Source organism: Sturnira hondurensis, unplaced genomic scaffold (genome assembly GCF_014824575.4).
Source record: "Sturnira hondurensis isolate 20B ecotype Veracruz unplaced genomic scaffold, ASM1482457v3 Scaffold0010128, whole genome shotgun sequence".
NCBI lineage: Eukaryota > Metazoa > Chordata > Mammalia > Chiroptera > Phyllostomidae > Sturnira > Sturnira hondurensis.
The window spans coordinates 40,371,704-40,398,992 of NW_028082759.1; the positions used below are offsets into that span (position 1 = coordinate 40,371,704).

General features: G+C 36.0%; 2 protein-coding genes and 1 pseudogene across 2 annotated transcripts in view; 1 reads left to right on the forward strand and 2 right to left on the reverse strand.

Annotated features, from left to right (window-relative positions):
- The window catches only part of RAD54B (RAD54 homolog B), an 86,131-nt gene that overhangs the window by 37,151 nt on the left and 21,691 nt on the right, over positions 1-27,289 (reverse strand). The window contains exon 4 of the mRNA XM_037058740.1: positions 4,737-4,931. Within this exon, the coding sequence (XP_036914635.1) occupies positions 4,737-4,931 (195 nt within the window). The remainder of the gene's footprint in view (positions 1-4,736; positions 4,932-27,289) is intronic.
- On the reverse strand, positions 19,769-27,062 carry FSBP (fibrinogen silencer binding protein). Its single transcript, XM_037058741.1, has 2 exons — positions 26,619-27,062; positions 19,769-20,419 (listed from the first exon to the last, which is right to left on the reverse strand). Exons 1-2 carry the CDS (start codon positions 26,990-26,992, stop codon positions 19,894-19,896), a joined length of 900 nt encoding a protein of 299 aa, XP_036914636.1. The 5' UTR covers positions 26,993-27,062; the 3' UTR covers positions 19,769-19,893.
- LOC118995622 (uncharacterized) lies at positions 25,116-25,233 on the forward strand (annotated as a pseudogene).

Sequence of the window (27,289 nt, forward strand, 5' to 3'; positions counted from 1 at the left end):
CCATCAGCCAGAACGAAAATAAAATTTATCATTTTTGGGGGGGAAAAAGACCAAAAACACTAAGATACCAGAAAAAATAAATAATATAACTATAAAGTTAGCCAAGATTTAGAGAAAGCAAGGGTTTTTTAATTGTTGAAAATAAAGCCTACTGTATGTGCTCTTACAGCTTCATCGTCCCTGTAGAAAATTAAGACAAGAAGAGTTTGGATTGCTAGGCAGACCCTCCTTCCTTGGGAACAAGATAGAGAAACACCACGGCATCCCTATTCCCACTTTCTGATCCGTAGTCAGACGAGTTATCCATTGGGCCACTGGCCCCATACTCCTATTTCCACTTTCAAAAGCTGCAAGTGTGAAGGATAACTAGTGATGAAAGCATCTGCTACAACCTTTACCACACTGTTCCGCATGAGATGGGAAAGTTACAACACAGCTGTGGCAAGAGGCCACTGATCATTCAAGGTCTAGCTCTGAGTAAAAAGTGGGATATTTTAATATATCAAGCTTGTCTGAATTATTATTAGTTCAACAGACATTATTAAGTGCTGCCATGTGTAAGATGCTGATGGAATGCAGATGAGTAAGTCAGCATTTTCTTAAAATGAGCCCATTAACCACAGAGCCATTGATGCAGCTTTAGATGACTAAGCCTATGTACATCAAACACACAGTTACAGCATGATTACAGAGGGGCAAGGACTGTGCCGGGGTGTCCGACCTTCTGGTATCTCTAGGCCACACCAGAACGAGAGTTGTCTTGGGCCACATTAAATACATAAACACTAATGAAAACTGATAAGCCCAAACAAAAGGTAAATTGAAAAGTAAATTTACAACTTTGTGTTGGGCAGCATTCATAGCCATTCTGGGCCACATGCAGCCCACAGGCCGCGGGTTGGACTGCCCTGGCAGACGACAAACTTTTTTAAAACTCTACAAAATAAAACACGTTTTAGAAAATATGGCCTTTTTAAACTAGCTGGAAATGGACATAATTTGCCCTATTAAAACCGGGCTAAAACTTACAATCTGTACTAACTGGTAACTTAACATATATTCCTAAATGATTTATAACGGAGCACTTTTTTTATTTTAATGCTCCAATATAAGAAAAAATTAGTTAGCTGATGTTCCTAAATACTGAAGACCAATTTCTCTACTTCCCCAAACTACCTGAATTCAACCATAGTCTTGATCTCTCCACATTAATGAACATTACAGGTTTATTTTCATATATGGTAGCCTCCCCACAATGTAACCATGGAGGTTACATTCCAAGACCTCCTCTGGTTGCTTAAAACCATGCATAGTACCAAGCCCTACATATACTATGTTTTTACCTATATATATATATACACCTATCATAAAGTTTAATTTATAAATTAGGTATAGTACAAGATTAACAATAACTAATAATTAGAACTACCATGTTTTTTGGATTCTAAGATGCACTTACCCCTCCCCCAAATTTGGGAGGAATAATGGTTGCTAATGCTGCTGCTGAGTTCTGTTTACATTTACATTGGTGAAATTGTATGTTACTTATGTTATTAAACATATTACCTTTTTTTTTGCTTCAAAGTTTTTGTTTTCTATTTTCCTCCTCTAAAACCTAGGTGCATCTTATGGTCCAAAAATACAGTATGATATACTGTAATTAAAGTTATGTGCATGTGGCCTCTTTCTCTCTCTCTCAAAATATCTTATTGTATTATACTCACCCTTCTTTTTGTGGTGATGTAAGATGATAAAAATGTGTTATTAAGCCAAGAACTTCTACCTTTTCACTTAAAGAAAGCACCCACCCTCTTGTGCTTTGGGGTCATTGTTAAATAAACAAGGGTTACCTGAAAATAAGCACGACTGTATCTCCACAGCCTAGACGGCTACTAAGGGACTAAAGGGCGGGTAGCATACAAAACAAGGATACTCGGGACAAAAGGATGGTTCACGTCCTGGATAGGACAGAACAGGATAGCACAAGAGTTCATCATACTACTCAGAACAGTGCACAATTTAAAAATTATAAGTTGTTTATTTCTGGAGCTTTCCATTTATTGATAATATTTTCAAGCCATGGTTGACCAGGGGTAACTGAAACCTCAGAAAGTGAAACCAAGGATAAGGGGGAACTATAGAATCCAATTATATTCATCCCTTGGTATCTGTGGGGGACTAGCTCCAGTACCCTCTCCCCCTGCGCCCTGCCCAAGACACCAAAATCTGTAGATGCTCAAGTCCCTTATATACAAAATGGTGCAGTATTTTCATATAACCCGGCATACAAGCTACAAGGCATCCTTACACTCCACTTAATCCGTGTGGATTCCGTGCAGCACCTGACACACGGCAAATTCAAGTTCTGCTTTTTGGAACTTTCTGGGATTTTTCATCCAAATATTTTCAATTCAAAATTGGTTAAATCCAGGGATACAAAACCCACAGATACAGAGGGACTACTGTACTGTTAATCTCACTATGGAAATAGGAGACAAGAATAAAATTAATTTTGAGGCCTCTCTAGGAATCTCTTTAATTCTAGGATTTCTCATTTCACCTTTGATCCATAGTGATAACTTTCTCAAATATCTTTGAATCTCTAGAAAGTTTTCTTCAACATCCTGAACTTTGTTTCCCACACTGTTTTTCTGGGTATTGTGTAAAAGTGGCCAGTTGGGCCTGACTACACCACAAGCTATTAGCCATTGTAGCATGCCCGCCCTCAGTTCTGGACTCCCCCCCCGCCACCCCGTGTCTATCCCTATAGTAACAGTATTTAAATATTGCATATCCAATTTATTTAAAAGAAAAACTGCCTGAATTAGGAGCCCAAACTTGCGTTATTAACTCTCAAGGTTGACAGTACTTATTATTGTAATAAATTAAGCAGCCAAATCTTACATTTGAATGTTTTCACTTTGAAAGCCAATCAAATCACCTTTAATATTTAAATGGTGGTTCTCAACCACGGCAGGATATCGGAATCACCTGGAAACCTGAAACATACAGACACTCGGTCCCTCTCCCCACCCTTCAGGCCAAATAAATCACAGCCTCAGGGGTCAGGGTCTAACCACTGGGATTATTTTAAAGCCCCTTACGTGACTCTAACTTGTACAGATAGGGTGAAAAACACTGTTTTAAACCTAATTTGCAATTTTTGCTACTTGCAACTAAAACATCATTATATTATGAACCATACATACACAGAATCGTGTATAGTATAATTTATAGATAAAAGATATTGTAGGGTAATTTTGATAATTTTTACCTCGCTAGTTGGCTTTTGAATTTGACTAAAAAGCATGAACATGTTCTCCAAAATCCCAGCCCCTATTAACCAACACCATGCAATGAATGCGTGCTGCAGTTTTTTTAATTCCTCTAAACACTGAGCGACACTGTGGAGATACTTGTTCAAAATTTTTATAATTTAAAAACATCTGCTGCAGATAATGCAGTTTTGCCTCCACTCTTGTCACTGTCTGTGGCCTTCAGATACTACAGTCACGAAACTCTGAACTACTTTTAATCCTCCCCTGCCTGTGTGCCTTTGCATATGCTCTTTCCTCTTGTACATGTCCTTTGCTCATATCCAACACAAAACTGTTCATCCTTCAAATACTACCTTAAATAATTACACCTACTAAGTTTTCCCCTAGTCTCCCAGGCAGACATAAATGGTTGTTACATGAGTAATCCTATTGTTCTTAGTAAAATTCTCACTGAAACAATTATCTTATTGCTTCGTAATTATCATTTACATTGGCCTATCCCCACTAAACTATAAATGATATTCATCTCTCAATGTTTAGTCTTAGCATAGTGCTTGACACATAACAGTTACTAACAAACGATCAACTATTAAATTTTTAAGTGAATGAATAAACATGTAGAACAGATTTTATAATTATGGGTCACATTCAAAATTGAACAGTAAGAATCAATGCAAAAAGCCATGGTGGGTGTTAGGCATTCTGAATCTGTGGGCCAATCTGTATTAGTACAAATCCTGCTGACATTTCATAGTAGAAATAATAGCAACCTCCAATTTAAATGTACAATCTAGGTCATGTCTCACCATTATCCCCTCTTCAGAATTTTTTTTGGCATTATTGAAATTAGATTTCATTCCTCTCCATGTATCAATACCTTTTAAATTTTTAATCACTTAGCATTCTGCAAAGAGAAAGCAGGGGGCAGAGGAGGAGTGCACTTAGACAAATTGCTTAATCTCAGAAAAAAGCCAAACCACATACACCTGGCTGACCATTTGATTTTTTTTTAAAGATTTTATTTACTTGTTTGTTTGTTTGTTTTAGGGAGGAGAAGAGAGGAAGAAAAAGAGAAAGAGGCAACATCAGTCCCCAACCAGGGACCTGGCCTGCAACCCAGGCATGTGCCCTGACAGGTGCCCAACAGGGGACCTTCCAGTTTGCAGGACAATGTCTAACCCACTAAGCCTTACCAATCATGGCTGACCATTCGATTTTTTGAGAAAATCAGTTTTTGGAGAAAATGAAAGCATGAGATAGGAATTGCCTCACTGAGCTAGTATACATAAGACTAAATACGATGAGATAATTATATGTTTATGAGATAATTGACATAAAAGTCCATGAAAGAACATCTTAATCTATTCCTTTATAAAGCCAAATTAGATTTCAATTATGTAACCAGAGATATAGCCTAATTGTAGGCCAAGTCACAAACATTAAATAATATCACAATACCTCTTCCAATGTCTTTGCCTTCCAAGTCCTTTAATGTAAATGAATTTCCTTTGACAATAAGAACAGCATCACCTTCCCACTTTTTGTGTTTTTTCTTTGAAGCCTTACACCAAACAACAGTGAAATATTTAACCAGATCGTTGGGTTCCACTTCTTGTCCCTTAGACACTGTTATTTCTTTGGGGGCTGAATAAACTAGAATAGAAAAATAAAATAAAAACCACATTACTAAAGATCACTTTAGTATTTAAAAGTGAGGTCATTCAAATAAAAAAATACACAAGAAAGCCAGACTGTAGTCAAATTAAGTAACATGATTTGACCCTATAGTGTTAGCATTTTATAAACTGAGAAATTCAAATGTCTGGTGCTGGCATTACCATGAGTGCAATGAATATAATTTTATACACAGCTTTTTTTCTTTTTTAAAGATTCTATTTATTTATTTTGAGAAAGAGAGGAAGGGAGGGAGAAAGAGAGGGAGGGAAACATCAATGTATGGTTGCCTCTGCACGCCCCCTACTGGGGACCTGGCCCACAACCCAGGCATGTGCTCTGACTGGGAATCAAACCTGCAACCCTTTGGTTCACAGGCCAGCACTCAATCCACTGAGCTACACCAGCTGGGGCTGAATATAAATTTTTATCTCAAAATCATATAAACTCAGTTGAAGTAAAGTAACATAATAATCAATGCAAACATTTTTAAACTCTAGGGATTAAAAATAATATTTCAACATCGCTGGGAAAACATCTGAAATCACACACTGAACAACTGATTTCATTAACAGTGACAAAAGTCAGGAAAACTAAATTAAGATCACACAGTTGTCTGAAAAAAATATCTGCAGTTTCCTCAAAAACAAAGAAATGTAAAACAGCAAAGTAGCAATTAGACTAAACTTTATGAAAATACTTTTGTGTCCAAGTTACAGAGCACTCAGGCCAGGCCACAGATTCTAAGAATTCAGTAGTATATAATCAAGAACTTAAAAAATTCCTTCTTACAAAAGCCCGTACTTTTCTCAACATTTCCAGAATCACCTCATAAAAACACGTCCCATGTTACCTAGACTTACTGTGGTGATAATTTCACAATACACATAAAATATTACATTGTACAACTGAAATCAGTATGACAATTATACCTCAATTTAAAAACTGCCAAAGCAAATATATGTATATGGGGGGGGCACCCAAAAGAATGTAATTATCTTCTGAAGGGTGAGCCCCTTGTAGTACGGGATTCCTCCCAACCCTTGCCCCAAGATGAGTGTCCCCAGGAATGTATCTGCATCAGTGTACCAGCTGGCATTGTTGTGAGAGGCTGCATTCAGCTTCAGTGGATTTTGTTTTTGAACTCTTTCAATGCATGTACACATTTCACGATGGGTGACTTATGGGCACACCTGCCCATACCCTGCTGAGTGTTCAGCAGATTTTGACCAAAAATCAGCACAACCCCTGTGCCCCACCCTCCCCGTTCACCCTATCTTGCCCTGAGGGACTTTTTTTGATTCTCCAGTTGAACCAGATGAAAAAAGTCCTCAAAGGGAAATGTTTTGCCAATGTGGGAGAGGTGAAACAAAGAAACAAAAAACAGCAGAAGCACTAAAAGGCATCAAAATCAACAAATTTAAAAACTATTTTGAGCAGTGAGAAAAATGTCTTGGTAGGTGTATTACATCAAATAGAAAGTAATTTGAAGGTGACTGAAGTTTAGACATGTAAGAATAAATACACAATGTTTTATAAATAAATTCCATTTTTGGGAAGGGCCCCCCCTCATATGATTAAAGAGGTAATTTTATACCGTGCGATTCTAACTATGTATGACGTTCTGGAAAAGGCAAAACTGTGGAGACAGTAAAAAGGGTCAGTGATTGCGAGGGGTGAAGAAAGCATGAATAGGTGGACTGTAGAGTATTCTTAGGACAATGGGAATACTGTGTCAGGAGCAGTTGTGTTTATTTTGGGGTGCTGAGTAAATTCAGACTTTTCTACTATAATTATGTGTGCAAAAATGTGACTGAAGTTGAAACATGTAAGAATAAATACACTATTTATAAATAATTCTGGCTTTTGGGGTATTCCCTGTGTGGGTTTGTGTGTGTATCTCCCGCATACCCAAAGAGTCTGAAACAGAAAATTCTCCAGCAACTGCGCAACAGGGAAACTGACGTTGGGTAACAGAAACCAAAAACTGGTTGCTGCCTCTGGAGCTGGGGGACTGAATGGAAAAGGACAGGAGAGAAGAACTTGTTCTGAATGTACACAATTAACAAAAATAATCACTGATCACGTTATGACTACTACATCTCACTACATGTAAATTATATACCTCAACTTTTAAAGAGAAAACAAAAAATGAGAGTAAGAGGTTGAAAGACATGAGCATGATACTCTAAACCCGTAGTGTTTTGAAGCAGGAATATTGTAATGTATCTACTAATTCAAGCACTTTGCACTACAAAAACCTTCTCCTGGTCTAATACTTCCTCTATTTTCCCTTTGCTGTTACAGCTAAAACACCAGCTTCCCCAAGAGAAATACAGACCAGCCCATGCTGAGTCCTTGCTCCTGCTTCTCACTTAACTTGTATGCTGGATTTTCAGTGCAAGAGAACAGGCATGCTAGTTACTACAAAATCTCATTGCCCCATGCCCTGTATCTTTTACCAAATATGCACTTCATTCCAGAAAACTAAAAATAATAGACTTTACAAAACAAAAGCTAAATAATCACCTTTTAAAAATGTACCATTCACTTAAATAGGAAAAGAAAAAACACAGATCAGGAACAAGACAAGGTTGCCCCCTTTTACCACTTCTAATCAACAATGTCCTGGAAGACCTACCCACTGCAGTAAGGCAATAAAAACAAAAAGCGTAAACATCAGAAAGGAAGAAATTAGACTGTACTTTTGTGCAGATAAGATTATTTACATAGAAATGTGACACGGATCCACAGCTCCGGGGATCCGAGGCATTGTGGATAAGACACCAGACGAATTCACAAGGACTACCGAGTCCTGTGGAGAAAAAGGGACAGCACGGCTTCTCTCTCAAGAGGAGAAAAAGCTTTTATTGGGTTTAATTTGCACGGGGGAAAAGGCCATCAATCATTGTCAGGCAGAAATGATTAAACAATAGATAACATTCAAAGAACTCTGAGGGCTTATTCTGAGTCAGGCAGGGTCACAGAGTTAAAGGGCCATAAAACTCTAGGGAACAAAATTGAGATTAGCAAAGTAGGTTTCATAGGATTTTAGGCATTCTTTCTTAGGCCTGACAGCCCTAGGGAACCTGCCCTTCCCTGTGCAGGGCCGCACCCACCTCCAGCATTGTTTCGGGGTTAAGGGATTGTTTCAGGCTTAAATCAGGCTGGGAAGTAAGGCAGTCAAGAGATTAGGAGACTACTCACAGACTGAATGAGGACTCAGGCTATGTCAAAGCCGAGGGGCGAAGGTCTATCACCCCCTTTTTCTATAGCCCCGCAAGTCCTTTCCTGGGGGCCCCATGATCATGCCTGTCTTAGGTCATCTCTCCCTTGAGGAATCTTACCCTTCATTGGCTAACCAATCAAGCATTGGGAGCCAGGCAAGAAGGTGATGTAAAAGGAGCAGAGGTGATGCCCCTGCCTAGGAGATAAGCTTTTGTCTCCTTAGTAGCTTGTGGTCCCAAGGTCGCTCACTCAGCCTTAGCCATGGGCGTGGGGCGTTACACCTTCAGAAACCAGGCAGGGCAGTTCCCAACAGAAATTCCCAGAAAATGGAAGAACTAATGACTAAAACTAATCAAACACATTTAGCAGGGTCTTGCACAGGGTCATGCACATATAAGTAAAAAAAAAAATCAATTGTATTCATACAGACTAGTAAGAAATAATTGAAAAATTACATTTTTAAAAGTTTGTTCATAGTAGCTCCAAAAAAACACAAATGAAATGCGTAAGAAAATATCTAACAAAGTCATCTAAACTCTCTACACTGAAAATTAAAAAGCTGTGCTGAAATTAGCAAAGATCTAAATATATAAAGCCCATACATATTTCATGGATTGAAATTTTCAATTTTAAAAAAGTTTCTCCCCAAAATGATTTCTTAAAGAACACAATACCAATCAAACCCCAGGATGCTTTTGGTAGAAATTAACAAGCAGATTCTAAAATTTATATGAAATGTAAAGAACCTAGATAGCCAGAACAATCTTTAAAAAGAACAAAGTTGGAAGACTCATCCCATCTGATTTCTAGGTTTGCTATCAAACGACGATAATGAAGACAGTTTGGTAGAGGCACAAAGGAAAAGAGACCTACAGGTCAGTGAAGAGGAAAGTGGGCCAAAGTACGGACTGGCTCGCACATACACGGTCAACCAATGATACTCAGCAAAGCTGGTAAAGCAATTCAATGGGGAGAAGAAAGTCTTTTCGACAGTCGTTGATAAATCAACTGTACATCCACATGGAAAAAGATGAACATTAAGAACTAACTCACCTATGTACAAAAATTAACTCAAAATAGATCACAGACCTACATGTAAAGCTGTTTTACAAATCTGTACCGGAAAACATAGGAGAAAATACAGTTGACCCTGAACAACACAGGTTTAAACTGCACAGGTCCACTAATACACAGATTCTTTCAATAAATACTGTAAATGTATTTTTATTTTCTCTTGCTTATGACTTTAATAATTTTATTTCTCTAGCTTACTTTATTGTAACAATATAGTATAAAATATATATAACATACAAAATATGTGTTAATCGACTAGGTTATCAATACGGCTTCTAGCCAACAATAAGTTACTAGTAGTTAAGTTTTGGAGGGGTCAGAAGTTATACTTGAATTCTCAACTGTGTTGAGGAGTTGGCAATCCTAACTCCGTGTTGTCTGAGGGTCAACTGTAGCTATAACCTTGAAGTAGGCAAAGATTTCTTAGCCTGAACACAAATGGGCAATAGAAACATCCACAAGGATGATCAGAATTAAAAAAGCCAGATAATTACAAGTGCGGTAAGAATATGGAGAAATTGGAAACTTCATACACTGCTGGTGGGAATATCAAATGGTGCAGCCACTGGAGAAAACATTCTTGCAGTTCTTCATATTAAATAGTTACCATATGACACAGCAATTCCACTCCTAGGTGGAACTGCCCAAGAAAAATAAAACCATATTCACATAAAATTTATACATGAATATTAACAGCAGGATTACTCATAATAGCCCAAAGGCAGAAACAACCCAAATGTCCATTCAATTAACAAATGGATAAACTAAATGTGATATAGCCATACAATGGAATATTACTTGGCCATAAAAAGTAATAAAGTACTAACATGCTACAACATAGATGAACCTTGAAAGCATTGTAGGTAAAAGAAGTCAGTCACAAAAGGCCACAGATGATATGATTCCATTCATATAAAATGTTCAGAACAGGGAAATCTATAGAGATAGGAAGATTAATGGTTGCCTTAGGGCTGGGTGTTGAGGGTAGGAGTAGAGGGAAGGAGAGGGCAATGTGAAAGCTATATACAGGGTTTCTTTTTGAATTGCTGAAAATGTCCTAAAATTGCTGTAGTGATAATTGCACATACATGTGAAAATACTAAAAACCATGAATTGTATACTTCATACAGGAGAATTATCTGGTATATAAGTAATACCTCAATAAAACTGTTTAAAAACACACACACAGAATAATACCATATGCCCACTAGGCTAATGGTGAAGAAACCTGACCACACCAAGTGTTAGCAAAGATGTAAAGCCACAGAAAATATCATGCATTCTGCTGGAAGAAATGTAAACAGTGCAAACACTTTGGAAAGCAGTTTGGGAGACTCTTAAAAAGTTAAACATATACCTACTATAACTAGTCATTCTACTGAAGATATTCACCAGAGGAGAAAATCTAAGTCCACCCAAATAAAACTCGTACATCTTCAAGTCAAGAAACCAATCTCCCCAAATCCTGAAATATCCATTGTGACTACTAGCATTTAGATAATCCATAATTTATTTTTAGAGAGAGGGAAAGGGAGAGAAATATAAAATGTGTGGCTACCTCTAGTGTGCCCCCTACTGGGGACCTGGCCCACAACCCAGGCACGTGCCCTCACTGGGAATTGAACCTCAACCCTTTGGTTTACAGGCTGGTGCTCAATCTGCTGAGCCACACCAGCCAGGGATAATCCATATCTTCATCCTAGGCATTCATGGATTTCTAGAANATAATGAAGACAGTTTGGTAGAGGCACAAAGGAAAAGAGACCTACAGGTCAGTGAAGAGGAAAGTGGGCCAAAGTACGGACTGGCTCGCACATACACGGTCAACCAATGATACTCAGCAAAGCTGGTAAAGCAATTCAATGGGGAGAAGAAAGTCTTTTCGACAGTCGTTGATAAATCAACTGTACATCCACATGGAAAAAGATGAACATTAAGAACTAACTCACCTATGTACAAAAATTAACTCAAAATAGATCACAGACCTACATGTAAAGCCGTTTTACAAATCTGTACCGGAAAACATAGGAGAAAATACAGTTGACCCTGAACAACACAGGTTTAAACTGCACAGGTCCACTAATACACAGATTCTTTCAATAAATACTGTAAATGTATTTTTATTTTCTCTTGTTTATGACTTTAATCATTTTATTTCTCTAGCTTACTTTATTGTAAGAATATAGTATAAAATATATATAACTTACAAAATATGTGTTAATCGACTAGGTTATCAATATGGCTTCTAGTCAACAGTAAGTTACTAGTAGTTAAGAATTTATTTATTTTTAGAGAGAGGGAAAGGGAGAGAAACATAAATGTGTGGCTACCTCTAGTGTGCCCCCTACCGGGGACCTGGCCCACAACCCAGGCACGTGCCCTCACCGGGAATTGAACCTCAACCCTTTGGTTTACAGGCTGGTGCTCAATCTGCTGAGCCGCACCAGCCAGGGATAATCCATATCTTCATCCTAGGCATTCATGGATTTCTAGAACGAGCCTTGATTATCTTCCAACAATAAGTTATCGTCAGAACTATTAGATTTTTTTCTAAGAAAACAATTGACTCACATACAGTCTAAATCAACCGTGTCCAGAATGCATGGCCCAGTGAACTTTTTATCAGTCCCTGAAAGGATTCAAGCTGCTGTAACCTTGAGCACAAGCCAAGCATCCTCATCTCTGAACCACCGAACCTTGTAGGGTCTTCCCAATAGGTCCACTGAGATGTTCTCCTGCCACTTCTATTCCTTAATGCCATTTTCCATATTTGCTATATTTTATGTTTTTAAATGTAGATGATCATATGTCTATCCTGCTTAAAATCCAGTAGTCTTCATGGTCTTGAAGAAAACATGCTAGCTCCAGTCCAAGGATCTTCCACTTCTCTCCCTCCCACATGTGCTACAAATTAACTTCTATTTACCCTTCCGGACAGTTTAAATTTCCCTGACGGACAAACTAGATCAAGCTGCCTTGTTACTTCAGCATTATCTCAGCAATTCTTTATGTGACAAATTACTTAACGTGTCTAAACTACAGAGTCCTGAGAGGAGGGTGTTTTGATAGTGTTCATCACCATATTCCCAGAACAATAGATACTCTTCAAAGCTGCCAATTTTTTAAATATTTTATTTGTTTATTTTTAGAGAGAGGGGATGGGAAGGAGAAAGAGTGGGAGAGAAACATCAATGTGTGGTTGCCTCTTATGTGTCCCCCACCAGGGACCTGGCCTGCAACCCAGGCATTTGCCCTGACTGGGAATCAAACATGCAACCCTTTGCTTCACAGGCCCGTGCTCAATCCACTGAGCTACACCAGCCAGGGCACTCCATTAGTTTTTAGTCAAGAAAATTTACCAGTTTTTAGATAAACTGGCAGTTGTCATGTGTTATTTAGGTTGTTTTACCCACCTTGATTTTCCCAGATAAAATTTTCAGGGTTTTAGCATAAACTAAAAAGATAGGATGCTTTGATCAGTTTTTGAATTCTAAAGACCTTGTGGCATGAAATTTTAGCCAATTTTAAATCATTTTCTTTTTGCATCATTTCTACCAGTAGCAGTTACTGTGCATTGAACAAAAGGCTGACAATATCTTTCTGCATTTTTAAAATTTGTTCATTTTTTATTAGGTTATCCAAGGGCAAAATGTAATTCCCTAGTATCTGCTGTATAATAAGTGCTCCCTCAATGTTACCTACCACCATCATCATTCTGCCCTTTCGTTTTTAGTTCATTTTACACGTAGGGCCTGGGGTAGGGAAAGGACAGGGAATGATTCTAAAATTAGAATGAAAACAACTGGAAATTAAGCATATAATGAACATAATCTCTCATAGCTATCCTACCTGTATTATATAAAGTATTGACTAGTTTGCTACATCCCAGACTAACCACCCCTAACAATGTCACCATAACTGTAACTTTTATTTCTAAACTGGGTTTTGATCTATTTTCCCCTTGACCCTGTCATGTACTTCCCAAATCAGTAACAAAAAATGATCTACATAAACAAGAGAACTGAAGTCCTATATGCAAGATTTACAAGGTAAAGATGCTTTAAACCACACTTTGAAAAAACAGAAGGGAATAATGTAGTTTTAATATTGGTGATGGACATTATACTTTTAGTGATTTGTAAGCACAGTCATGTTAGGGTTGGATGGCTCAACTGTATACTGCATACACCCAAGTCTTTAATATTCTTTCTTTCCTTTCAAAAGTTCTACGTAAACATACTGTTTTCAAGATATAAAAATTTAAATGTCTTATACATTAACCAAATTCAATAAAGAATGTAAATACTTTCAGAGCGTATTTTTAGGTTTAAAATTACCAAAACATACCAGGATGTTTAATATGCATTAACATAANGTGTTTTATAATAAACAAACATTTAATTTAAAAATAATTAAATAAAAATTTTATAAAAAAAAAAAAAAAAAAAAAAAAAAAAGAAAATGATCTACATAAATAAGAGAACTGAAGTCCTATCTGCAAGATTTACGAGGTAAAGATGCTTTAAACCACGCTTTGAAAAAACAGAAGGGAATAATGTAGTTTTAATATTGGTGGTGGACATTATACTTTTAGTGATTTGTAAGCACAGTCACGCTAGGGTTGGATGGCTCAACTGTATACTGCATACACCCAAGTCTTTAATATTCTTTCTTTCCTTTTAAAAGTTCTACGTAAACATACTGTTTTCAAGATATAAAAATTTAAATGTCTTATACATTAACCAAATTCAATAAAGAATGTAAATACTTTCAGAGTGTATTTTTAGGTTTAAAATTACCAAAACATACCAGGATGTTTAATATGCATTAACATAACTGCAATATAAATTTAAGACTTGAAACATACATTTTATTACACTAAAAATATACAAACATTAATTCATAAATTCCTTTAAACTGGAAATCATTGTTTACCTAATAAGAGACTGAATGTCAACTAAGTAAATGTATCATTCTATATAAAATAAACCTAGAAGACACTTCTTTGCATCACAGGTCATTTTCAGAATGATACTTTATCGGTACGACAGGGACTATACATTTCATCATATTCTTCAATACCTCTTGTCAAAGTGCATACACAATGAATGCTAAAGTAGAGAAAAGCACACAAAACTACATTTCCAGATATCTAACCTATCTGCCAGGAATTTTCAATTCATTTAAATATCAGAAAAGTTATTCACCAATTCCAATTCTGACATTCCAATCACTGAACATGCAAACTTTATTTTAAAAAAGAAGCCATACATTGTAAATGGAAGTTTAAATGGTACAGTCACTTGGGGAAAAATCTGGCAGTTCTTCAAACATTAACCGTATATCTTTCCTAACCCAACATTATGTCCATAACTAATTTATACAAGAATATTCATAGAATCTTTATACACAATAGCCAAAATCTGGAAATAGCCCAGAAGTACACCAAAAGAGAAACCAACAGTGGTGTATTTACACAATGGACACTACCCAGCAACAAAAAGCAATGAACTACTGACAAGAAGATGGATGAACACGAGTATTAAAAATGTTAAGGTGGGTGAAAGAACAGAAACGAGGGGTACATACTGTATGCAGTTCTAGAACAGGCAAAGCTTACTTATAATTCTCTAAAAATTAGAACAGTGGTTGCCTAAAGTGCCAGAGGACTGATTAGAAAAGGAGAGAAGACGACCGGAGTGAGGGTCATGTTCTGAGTTTAAGAGGGATTTAAGCTGCAAAGGTGTAGTTCAACTGTCAAAAAGCATCACTGAAGTTCTGTGCATTTCACTGTTTATAAATCTGACCTTTAAAAAAAATACATACACAAATAGATATTGAACTCCAATTCGTAATATTTATGTTGAAGTGTTTAGAAGTATTCTAATTCTGCAACTTATTTATGTTTTCTTCCAAAAATAAGTTGATGGATGGATAAATGGATAAATATATGATAAAGCAAATACAATAAAAAGTTGCAGGAATTTCAGTGACAGACATATGAATGTTTACCGTAAAATACTTCTGACTTTTTCTATATATTTGAAGACTTTCTTAATCTCTATAACATAAGTGAATTCACACATAATTTTAAAACCTGAAAACATTTAGACTTACATTGTTTGGGCTCACTTGGGTAGTATTTTTATCTTATTTATTTATTTTGCTTTCCACTATTTAGAAACCAATTGAAAACTAAAAAATTCACATTTTAATTACTAGTTTTAATCAAATCAAAATCATATGCAAAGATTTAGCAAACTATTAATGATTAACTAGGTTGCATATTTTAAGCATCTAATCTTTTGTATTAAACACTGCAACCGTATTTCATCTAATTATTTTTAAGTATTTACCATTAAATTTACTATCAAATATTTAAATAATTTTGAGAATTTGTAATCTTAATATTTGAAAAATATATATATCATGATGTTTAAATATGGTACATTTGGTACCTACTATAACATAATCACCTAGATAAATTTATTTCAATTATGCTTCATCATTAAAATTTTACCACAGCAGAACTGAATTCTTTGTCTTATGACACAAAAAGGAAGTACACACAAATCAGTATAATGCATTACCTTATATTTAAAAGAACATGTATTCACAAAACATTTAACCACCGTCATGGACAGTATATATTAAATACATTTTATCACACTCTAAATTATTCAAACATCCATTTGAATGGATGTCCATTTAAAATTCAACATTACTCTAAAAGGCACGTGAAAAATAATTTGTATTTTACACATTCCTATCTAAGACTCAACAGGATAGAATGAATCCTCCAAAAATGAAATAACACCAAGTTGATCCCTCATTATACATCAAAGTACTTGATTTGAATAGTATAAGAAATCCACTGGCATCTTCAGAAATGAAGAGCTTCATTATCTTTTCCAGGATGCCATTATAAATCATACCTAGTTTAGGAAAACAAAAGTTGTAAAAATAATGTACAATTTAAGTTCATATGGGTAAGAAAACATATAGGAACGTGCTAAAAATAACCTACCCACTATTTAAAGTACTAATGTATTGGGTGAAATAGTAATCTGACTTGGATTTTCAAATTTCATATGCTTGTACAAAATTAAGTCTACATTTAAAAAATCAAATCACTCTTCCCCATGTTCTCCCAGCATCATATTTCACAGGTAAATCTCATGGCCCCCAACAGTTCTCTACAGTATGTAGGGTGTCTGGTGGCTTTAGTCGTACTCCACTAGTACTAGCAGAATTTGCCCATTCACATTCCCCTTAGTAAAAGTTGCCCTCTGTGAAAACTGCTAATGTAAGTTGTTGCTAAGTAGTCAAAACTCAAAAAATATCAAAAAGAAAAAGAAAAAAGGTTTAGCTCAGAATTTTCCTAAGATACTACACAAAATGACAATAAAAACCTCCAAAAAAAAGTTTAACGGTCAAATTTTCTTTATACTGGACGTTTCATAAATTATACTAATTATGGTTGCATGGGTGGAGGAGTGGTTATACAATGAAACAGAATCACAAGCACTTAAATTTTTACAAATTAAAATTACACAAACTCATTGGGAAAACTGCTATTGTAAATTCACTGCAATGAGTGAGTTACTGGGGTTTAAAAATATGTAAAAATAAGGCTGTTTTATTCTACCCAGTCCCTAAATGTTAATGAATTTGCCCTCTGACACAACTGAAGAAACAATCTTGAACAATGCTGGAAAAAAACCATCTGACGGTCGCAGACTATGTTTACAACTATTTCAAGGGCAGCAGAATTTCCAAGGGCAATTTTGTATGTACATTTTTACCTTCAACACTGATTTTAGAACCGAATCACCAAAGAAGATGTATGCTGCTCTACTTTTTTTTTTTAGATTTATTTACCTTTAGAGAGAGGGGAAGGAAGGGAGAAAGAGAGGCAGAGAAATATCGATGTGCGAGAGATATACATTAAACGGTTGCCTCTTACTTGTCTCTACTGGGCAACTGAGCCCACAACCCAGGCATGGTCCTGACTGGGAATCAAACCAATGACCTTTCAGTTTGCAGGTCGGCACGCAATTCACTAAGCCATACCAGCCAGGGCGCATGTTGTACTATTTTGAACCCAGAATTCTTTCCTAGAAACATCTCACAGAATTAACGTTCCACAGAACACACTCTGGAAAACTCTGATTTAGTTGCACAAAGTCAATATTCAAATTAAACATTCATCATCAATTCTAAGTAGTAGCATGCTCATATTGCAACATGAATTACTTTACATATAGTAGTTTGTTTTCAATAACCTCAAAAACTTAAAGCTATTATAAGAATGCATTTACTGGAACTCTACTGTAAAAACAATACCTCAAATTAGAATTATAAAAAATGCATTAGACTCAAAGAAGTCAGCAGATTAAAGATGATAAAATTGTCAAACGGATATGTCATAATATATTTTTTCAAGGCATTTTTATAAAATATTGAACTCTTAATAGCAGGTATAAAATGCCAGTGAAATTAAGCATTCAACAATGTAAAGTAATACCTTAACAGTCCATTTTATTTTTATTATTTCTATTTCTATAGCCATAACCTAAATTTCAGACTTACTCTCACTACAATACCCATCCTAAAAGACAGTAACTGGGAGCTCTAATTTCTCTGTCTTAATCAAAAGGCATCAATGGCTTTCCACTGTACATTCAGGCTTGATTTCTTAAAAATAGTGTCAATGTAACCTATAATCTGGCACTAACCAACTTCCAAATTGATATCCCTTAATTCACATTTACTACTTTTCAACAAAATTTTTTGAGAATCTAGTAGGATTTAAGCACTGAGCTAGGTTCCAAAATATAGGGTTTGTTCAAATAGACTGCTGGACTCTGCCCCCAGAGATTCTGATTCAAAAGGTATGAGTTTACATTTTCCACAAGATCTCAAGCGATGCTGATGCTACCGGTCAGGATCCATACTCTTGGTGAACCACTGCCCTACTCCAAAGGCCACAAACTGGAAGCCCCCTGGCTGAATAAGGTCCACTCACATGTTTTGTCTGTGCATGTGGCTAATGCTTGTATGTAAAAATTCTCCTGGAGCTAAACAGTAGCTACCCCATTCAGTCAAGGGAGACGACCTAGTTCAGGCTACCACTGCCCTCATCGGCCCTCTACACTCAGGTAAAGTCATCTGCCTTAGCACTGTATTTGTGCTTGTACACAAATGATCCACTTTTCCCCATTCTCAGCCTTTCTCCATCCTGTTCACTTTGACTTAAAACCTCTTCTCCAGTATACTGCTAAAATTATACCTACCCCATTCGAAAGCTTGGCTTAAAAAATCCTTCCTCAACAAAGCCCCAGCCAAAATAAAAATCCTTAAGTAATACATATACTAAAGATTTAAACTTAGTATGTGTGCTTTAGGAATGAATGTTTTATTTCCACAAATACTAGAATAGCAATACTTACAAAACACATTACAGAAGATCATTTATAGTGTCAACATATTTTTGCTATCTTTAACCTATGTAAAATTTAAATTTTGTTCATTTTTTACTATGAAATATTTTCCATAAGACATTAAAAATGAATTAAGACATTAAATCTTACAGCCAAGATATATTAACAGCTACAAGAGAATATCTTATTTTGCTGGACAAAAAACAAAAAATGGAGGATTGGGTAACTAATACAATTCCCCAGATTTCATAACCTCCCAATTCCAAAAACAATTTTAATGAAACAAACACTTCCAATTTTTTGCATGGAGGGTATTTTAGTGGATCTTTACTTCTGTGGAGTAGCAAGGAGAAAAATTACAAAGATTCAGTGCTGGTCCTTGCTCTGCCATAAACAGCTTTTTACATCAAGTAAGTTGAATTCTCCCTGGACTTCAGTTTCATTAGCTTCTAAATTGAAGAGGTAGGAGAAAAAGTGATCTACAAATACCCTTAATCACTAAAATTGTAAATCTTAATCCTTTCAAAAATGAGAGCATAAAAATCAATGTCATAAAGTTTCTGTTAATAGACTAGCATTGCTTCTAAACTACAGTGACTTACAAACCTTAAACTAATTTAAGGCTTCAAGATCTAATTTAAAATGTTGAAGACTCAGCTTTGAAAGAATATTTGTTTGTGTATATATTTACATATGTTTTATTTTAATGATCAAAATATAACATCTTTTGTAAGGCAAACAATTAAACTCCTAGAAAAAAAATTGAGGGAAGACCAAAAACACCACCATGCCATCTAATCAGTAAGCTTTAATATATCTCAAAAGAAAACTAAATAATTAAAAAATGTCGAGAGTTGTCCTGGCTGGTGTAGCTCAGTGGACTGAGTGCAGGCTGCAAACCAAAGGGTCACCAGTTCGATTCCCAGTCAGGGCACATGCCTGGGTTGCGGTGGACCAGGTTCCCAGTAGGGGGCGAGTGAAAGGCAACCACACACTGATGTTTCTCTCCCTCTCTTTCTCTCTTCCTTTCTCTCTCTCTAAAACTAAATAAATAAAATCTTTTTTAAAATGTCAAGAGTTTTTTTAATGAGACTAACAATACTTTTTAAAGAGTATGTATTCCGCTTTAAGATATTCCCAAATGAAAGTAATTTGGCCAAAATTAAAATGATCAAATTGTGAGCCTGAAAAAAAACCTAGAGGCCATCATATTCGGGCAGATCATGCCGTAAGCGCACTGCTTTCAGCTTCTCCACTTCGATCTTGGCTTGTAGCAGCTCTTCTTCTAGCTGCTGTCTTCTTCTCAATCCGTCCCTCTTCTCCTGAACATACAATCCGAAATTTTTCTGATTTTCTAAAATTATCTGATGCTCTTCTTTCAGCATTTGCAGAATCTGAGGGTCAGACCCTAATTGTGACCTAAAGTGTCCTCCATTCTCATGATGGAAAAAGTCATCTCTCCTTGGAATAGAAGATGGAGACAATGTCATTCTCACATCAACAGAGGAAAGTGATGGCGACACAGATCTTTCCATAAGATGTACTAATTCATGTTCTTCTCTTTGCTCAAAGGTGTAACTCTGTTCAGAATTTAAAACCAGTGGAGGAGGGGGTTTAATGTCTTCTTCTTGCTTTACCTCCACTGTAATAGCAACTGGATGGTGATCCAACATTACTTGCAGAGAACTGGTACCAGCCTGTGCTTCCTCATCCAAGTTTGCACTACAGCACACAAAAAAGCATTATAAAATGTCAATCATCAAATGAAGACAAGAGTATACTTATGCCATACTTTCATGTTTAATATACATTAATCAAGCTTGAAAGCTATGAAAAAAATTATGAAACAAAAAAATTTTAACCATGCCCTGACGGTGTGACTCAGTAGACTGAGTGCCGGCCTGGGAACCAAAAGGTCACCAGTTCGACTCCTGGTCAGGGCACATGCCTGGGTTGCAGGCCAAGTCCTCATTTGGGGACACATGAGAGGCAACCACACATTGATGTTTCTCTCTTTCTCCCTCCCTTCCCCTCTCTCTCAAACTAAATAAATATATATTTTTTAAAATCTTATCCCTTAGAATAACAAAAGTAAGTGGCTAAGTAGTCTTCCTCTTTCCCTCCCTCCTTCCCTCACACCCAGCACCCTTCCCTGTCCCCTTCTCAGGTGGTTCTCTAGGTGGGTTCTGTTTGCCTCACAGCCCTTCTTTTGCCTCTATAATTTGTTTCCTCAGTCCATTTCTTCTATGGCTCATTTCTTCAACCTCTGACTTTCTAAATAAACTTTCCCTTATAGTTTGTCTTGGCTCTGAATTGTTTCTTAGCCAGAACTCAGGTACTGAGGTTGTCAAACAAAGTCCAGCCCAACTTGTTCCTAACACCTCCACTACTCTGTTTCTATGAGTTTGGGTGGGTTTTGTGTTGAAGTGTTTTTTAAGATTTTTTTTTTTTTAATTTTTAAAGAGAGGGGAAGAAAGGGAGACGGAGAGACGAACAGATATGTTAGAGATACATCGATCAGTTGCCTCTCGCACACCCCCAAGTGGGGATCTGGCCCAGAACCCGGGCATGTGCCCTGACTGGGAATCAAACCAGTGAGTGACCTTTTAGAGTCCAAGCCAGCACTCAATCCACTGAGCCACACCAGCCAGGGCTGTTTGGAGTTTTTTTTAATTCCACATATAAGTGAACTCACATGGCATTTGTCCTTCTCTCTCTGACTTGTCTCACTGAACATAATACCCTCCATGCCTATCTTTATTGTCACAAATGGCAACTACTTTCTTTTTTATCCAGTATGTATGTGTATACCATATAACCTTCATCCATTTTTTTACTGATAAAAACCTAGGTTGTTTCTGTATCTTAGCTACCGGAGATAATTCTGCGATTAAACCTAGGCATGCATATATCTATTGGAAACTGTTTTTGTCTTCTTTGGATAAATACACAGAGTAGAACTGCTGAAAAATATTTTAAAGGTGGGTAACAAAGTTTAGGATCTTAATAACATATACATATAGCTTTCTCCCATACTTAGCTTAAAAATCAGGCTCCTAAAAAAGACAGGAAATTTACCTGGCTGGTGTAGTTCAGTGGATTGAGTGCAGGCCTGCAAACCAAAAAGATAGTGGTTTGATTCCCAGTCAGGGCACATGCCTGGTTTGCAGGCCAGTTCCCAGCAGGGGACGCATGAGAGGCAACCATACATTGATATTTCTCTCCCTCTCCCCTTCCCCTCTAAAGATAAATAAATATAACCTTTAAAAAAAAAAGAAACTCCTTTAAAAAAAAGGACAGGAAATTTCAAATACTACACAAGGACAAAGAGGTCAATTATTTTTTAAAGCCATTTTTAATGGTCTCAAAGAGACACCAATGGTTCTACAAGCCTGACATTTTTTTTAATGGCACAGAAAGCCACTTAGTGCATTCTGGGCTTTGGTATCCCCACACCTTAACCTCTGACCTGCTTGTGCTCTCCTAACCAACCTAACAATCATGAAAGCTCAAAACTTCCAGGAGGACAATGGAAGTCCATCTGTGATTTCTGTATTTAGCAAAAAAAAAAAAATCAGTGGGATAAATGGTAATGAGAAAAATAATTTTTAGAAAATATATTTTAAAAAACAGATTTTAAAAATCAACATTCTCTATGCCTTTCAGTATGCCTAACTATCAGGATTATCCTTTCTACCCATTTGCACACGCAGCAGGGTTTAGTCTTACCTATCCTAAATTGAATGACTCGGGTGTTCTCTCAGCTTTTCAACCATTGTCAGGTCAAGTTCACAGGCCGCCAAGGATTTATATCTACCACTATATCGCCAGCATGTACCTTAAAACTGTACTTGAGCCCTGGCTGGTATAGCTCAGTGGATTGAGCACAGGCCTGTGAAGCAAAGGGTTGCTGGTTCAATTCCCAGTCAGGGCACATGCCTGGATTGCAGGCTAGGTGGTCATCATATGCTGAATGATTAAATATACCTGAAATGGTTTTTATAATGCAATGTTTTTAAATGGCTTATATATGATATATTTAAAGTTTATTAAATTTACATGTAATTTCCATAAATTACTAGATATCTAGTTTTACCATAGTTTATTAATATTTGTAATGATGTAAGTGGAATGTACCTTAAGATTCCAGTTTTATAAAAAATAGTTTCACATATAAAGCTGTTAATTTAGAATATATAATCTTGTTTCTTGAGGTTTTTTTAAATTTTTGCTCCTGCCTAACTTAAAAATAAGTTATAATGAAGAAAAAGATTATTAATGAGAAAACACTATATTAACATTTAGAGAATATCTACAGATGATGAAAAAGTAACATGGTTAAGATATATTGTACATGGATAATTAATATGTTGAAGTTGAAGTAGAACATAGGGAAAGAATTAAAATCCCCAAGTGTTACTTACAAATGGCATTAAGTTGCCAAAAATATCAAATATTTGTCTAATAGAAAGAAATGAAATAAGATATATAATGTTATGAAAAAAGCTATTTGTAGATCACATAAATTTTCATGTTAATTTTTTACTTTTTTGTCATCTTATGCTTTTCAAAAGCAAAGCAAAAGAAATGTAATTCAAATTAGTAAGATTTGCTTTTATTACCATCTCTAAAACCTAGAATGGGAAAATAAATGTTCAAACTACAGATGAAAATTTAATTTTTAAAATCTACACAATTACTATTCCAAATTAGTATGTATAATAGAGTATAATACGCACAATTAGACATAAACATATTCCCATGTAAATTTAAAATATGCCTTGTAGCCCTGGCTGGCGTAGCTCAGTGGATTGAGTACAGGCCTGAGAACCAGACGATCGCGGTTCGATTCCCAGTCAGGGCACATGCCTGGGTTGCAGGCTGGTTCCCTGCAGGCTAACTACCAGCAGGGGACGCACGAAAGGCAACCATACATTGATGTTTCTCTCCCTCTCTCCTTCCCCTCTAAAGATAAATAAATAAATAAAATCTTAAAAAATAAAATAAAATGCAAAAAAATAAAATAAAATAAAAAAATAAAATAAAATATGCCTTGTATCTGGAATATTGCATTCCATTTTAGTTGAAACATTTACAAGTAAGGTCATTATATAAAAAATGCACTAGAGCCCTGGCTGGTGTAGCTCAGTGGATTGAGCGTGGGCCTGCGAACCACATGATCGCGGTTCGATTCCCAGTCAGGGTACATTCCTGGGTTGCAGGCTAGTTCCCAGCAGGGGACTCAGGAGAAGCAACCATACTTTGATATTTCTCTCCTTCCTTTCCCCTCTAAAGATAAATAAAAATAAAATCTTTTTAAAAAATGCATTAGAGAAATGTCACAAAAATAATAAACAGAAGGACTTCTAAAATTTATAAATATCGATTTTAAAGATCAAATAGTTTACAAAAACACAAAATATAATTTGAGATTAGAAAGAAGTAAAAAAGGCATAAATCAATGTGTTATGGAGACAATCTCACAACATAGGTGTGTACTTTTTAAAAATAAGATTTATGTATTTATTTTTAGAGAGGGGGGATGGTGAGAGAAAGAGGGACAGAAAGAGGGATGTGAGAGAGACTGATTGCCTCTCTCATGCCCCCAAATAGGGACCCCGCCAGCAACCCAGGTACGTGCCCTAACTGGGAACTGAACCAGAGACCTTTTGGTTTTGCAGGTCAGCACTCAACCCACTGAGCCATGCCAGCCAGGGCAGGTGTGTATTTTCAAATACATTAAATAATATAAGCAGTGAGATTTTCCTTATTAAGAATGGGAGTTTGGTGATATTAACAGACATATTTATATAAAAGCATAATTAAAGTTATAAAATAATTATAAACTTGAGATAATTAAGATTCAAGATGATGGCCAAGTATAAGCACATTACATACATAAATATATTAAATGAAAATGCTACTATAGAAAAATAGCAGTGTAGACACTAACATAAGGAAGCATTTAAGTGCCTTATTTAGAATATTCTTCACTTTAAAATCTGAAAAACTGGCCCTGGCTGGGTAGCTCAATTGGTTAGAGCAGTGTCCCTAAATGCCAAGGTTGCAGGTTTGATCCCTGGTCAGGGTATATATAGCAGTGAATCAATGAATGCATAAGTAAGTGGAACAACAAACTGATCTCGATCTCTCTCTACCCCTCATCTCCTCCCTCTCTCTCTCTAAAAATCAATCAATAATTTTTTAAATCTGAAAAATTATAATTTACCCAGTAGGTATAAAAATAGATTAAATCAATTAATTACTTGTATCAGAAATTTAGTTGTCTCAAAAGATTGCACACACACAAAAGATTACATCTCAAAAGATGTAACACACACCCAAATGATCAAAATATAAGTAGATACTTGCATATAATTTTTCTTCAATACTCACTGTATTATTAAAATATGTATGTATTGCTTCTCAGCCTTTAGGCTAAGATCATATGTAGTATCCATTCTTACCAGTTTAATATATATATATCTGACTAAAACTACAGTTCTATATGTAGTTTTTAAATTACAAAAGCCTATACTTAATACCCAAAAGATAGTTTTATACCTGTAATGCAAAAGCCACTTTTCTCTATGGTTTGAGGGTGGAGGGGATTTAATAAGTAGGACAGTATAAAATAGTCTTACTGCAGAGTTTTTTGGACATCCAGCACATTAGAATTTAATCCTTTGTAATCACAGCAAACATTTTAAGCAGTGGTCCCACAATTTAATACACTGTAGATCCATGTCCCGGATTCCCACTAGTGATTTTTTTTTTTACTATGCTATCAACTAGAAATAAACTGGGTTGAAAAAAATTATCCTAGTAAATTACCAAAATAATAAACACGTTTGCTAAAAAGTTTTTTCCCCTTCCTTCTCTCTTAACTTCAAAAGATTTCACAGGTAATCAATAATGTTGCTTATAAAATAACTCTCCCACTAACAGGAGAGCACACTGCAAAGCTTTGTTTGAGAGTCTCCCAACTAACAGTAAGTTCATAACGTGTAAATTACCCTAAATGATTCAGAAGAATGCAGCTGCCATTTTTGTCTTGTGCCAGGGGTTAAAATTTCAATCAGTACTAAAATAAGAGTTTTTAAGATTCCCAGGGAAGTAGTTATGTGGAACATAAATTTAAACAAAGAATGTTTCTAACCCTTAATGAACCCAGTTGCTCTTACTGGTATAGTAAAATTCATAGCCTGATATCCTTGCAAAGCAGTTTGAGAAATCCTGCCCATTCCTGTGTGACCCAAGACCAGAGTGACACTATACCATTAATTAATAAAAACACAAAAACTGAATTTTATTAAGTAGCTGAATCCCTAATTAGGTACTAATTCCTCTCCTAGTGTTTATCTTAAACATGTTAGAAAAAGAATTTAAACTGTTTTAATATATACAATAATACCATTGATAAGTTTACATAGTTATTGATTTTAGTTTTTTAGCTCAAAGAATATTCAATAAAAGGAGACTAACAAGTTCAAATAAAAGCAAGGGTTCCATTTCTCCTGAAACTAACTTTTTACAAAACTGAGAATTCCAATGAAATATAATCTTCAATGAAATTTTAAAAGACCCCTCTCAGCTAATTAAATAATTTAATTTTAAAGCTTAAAAAGTTTATGAGGTGATGTTACAAATTTCATCCCATTCATTCCTCCCTAACCTTCACTTTGCAGAAACTACAAAGGGAGGGAAGGGGGAAGGGGAGACAATAAAAAGTGGCTTAAATGAAATGCAGCAGAAAAATTCCTTATAGCCTCACTTTTCTTTTTTTAGAATACAAAACAAAGACACTATTCACTGCTCCCGTGTGGGGATGCTTACTATGCATATCACTATCACAACTAAGCCAGAGCCCAATAGATAGGAGGCGCCATAATTTTCCACAACAAAATAAAATAAAGCTTACCTTTGTATGTGGTTCCTGTCTCTTACCAGGCAAAAACTGGAAATCTGGGGAATCATCTCCATAACTTTCTTGGTTGGCTCAGAAATATTGCTTTTAAAATCTGATTGGGTATCTTTTTGCTGCAATAGCTCCTGTTTGGCATATTCTTTGAGCCTTTTGTAAAGGGTGCGTAGGCCCTGCGCTGTTCGTGGAGGGCGGTCAACTCCAATTGCATTATAGTTAACTGCTATGATATCCCAACACCTATTCTTTTCCACTATTACTGAATGTTTATTAGTGTGTTCTTCAAGAATTTTCACATATGGCTTCACAAGCTTTAGCAAATCAAGCTTTTCAGATAAGGTAAAATTGGAAGATCTAGCCTTTCCTACCATTGTTCTTTTCAAATTAAGTAGGCAGTTTCTGAAACCACCATGCAGCCTTCAGCTCTGCTCAGCTCTTTTCACAAACGGAAAAAGATCAGGCTTAACTAGGCTAGCCTCATTTAGGCCCACGCCTACAGGGGAGGGTTTATTAAAATTCCTCCAGCTTAAGCTGACGCAGGTTCAGGAAATCTGCTTAAGCCAAGCCTGACCTACATAAAGCTTCTCACTGAGAAAGACAGGAAGGCACAAGCAAAACACACTTGTGTATAAAGAGAACAGCTCAAGATAGAATTTAATACACAAAGG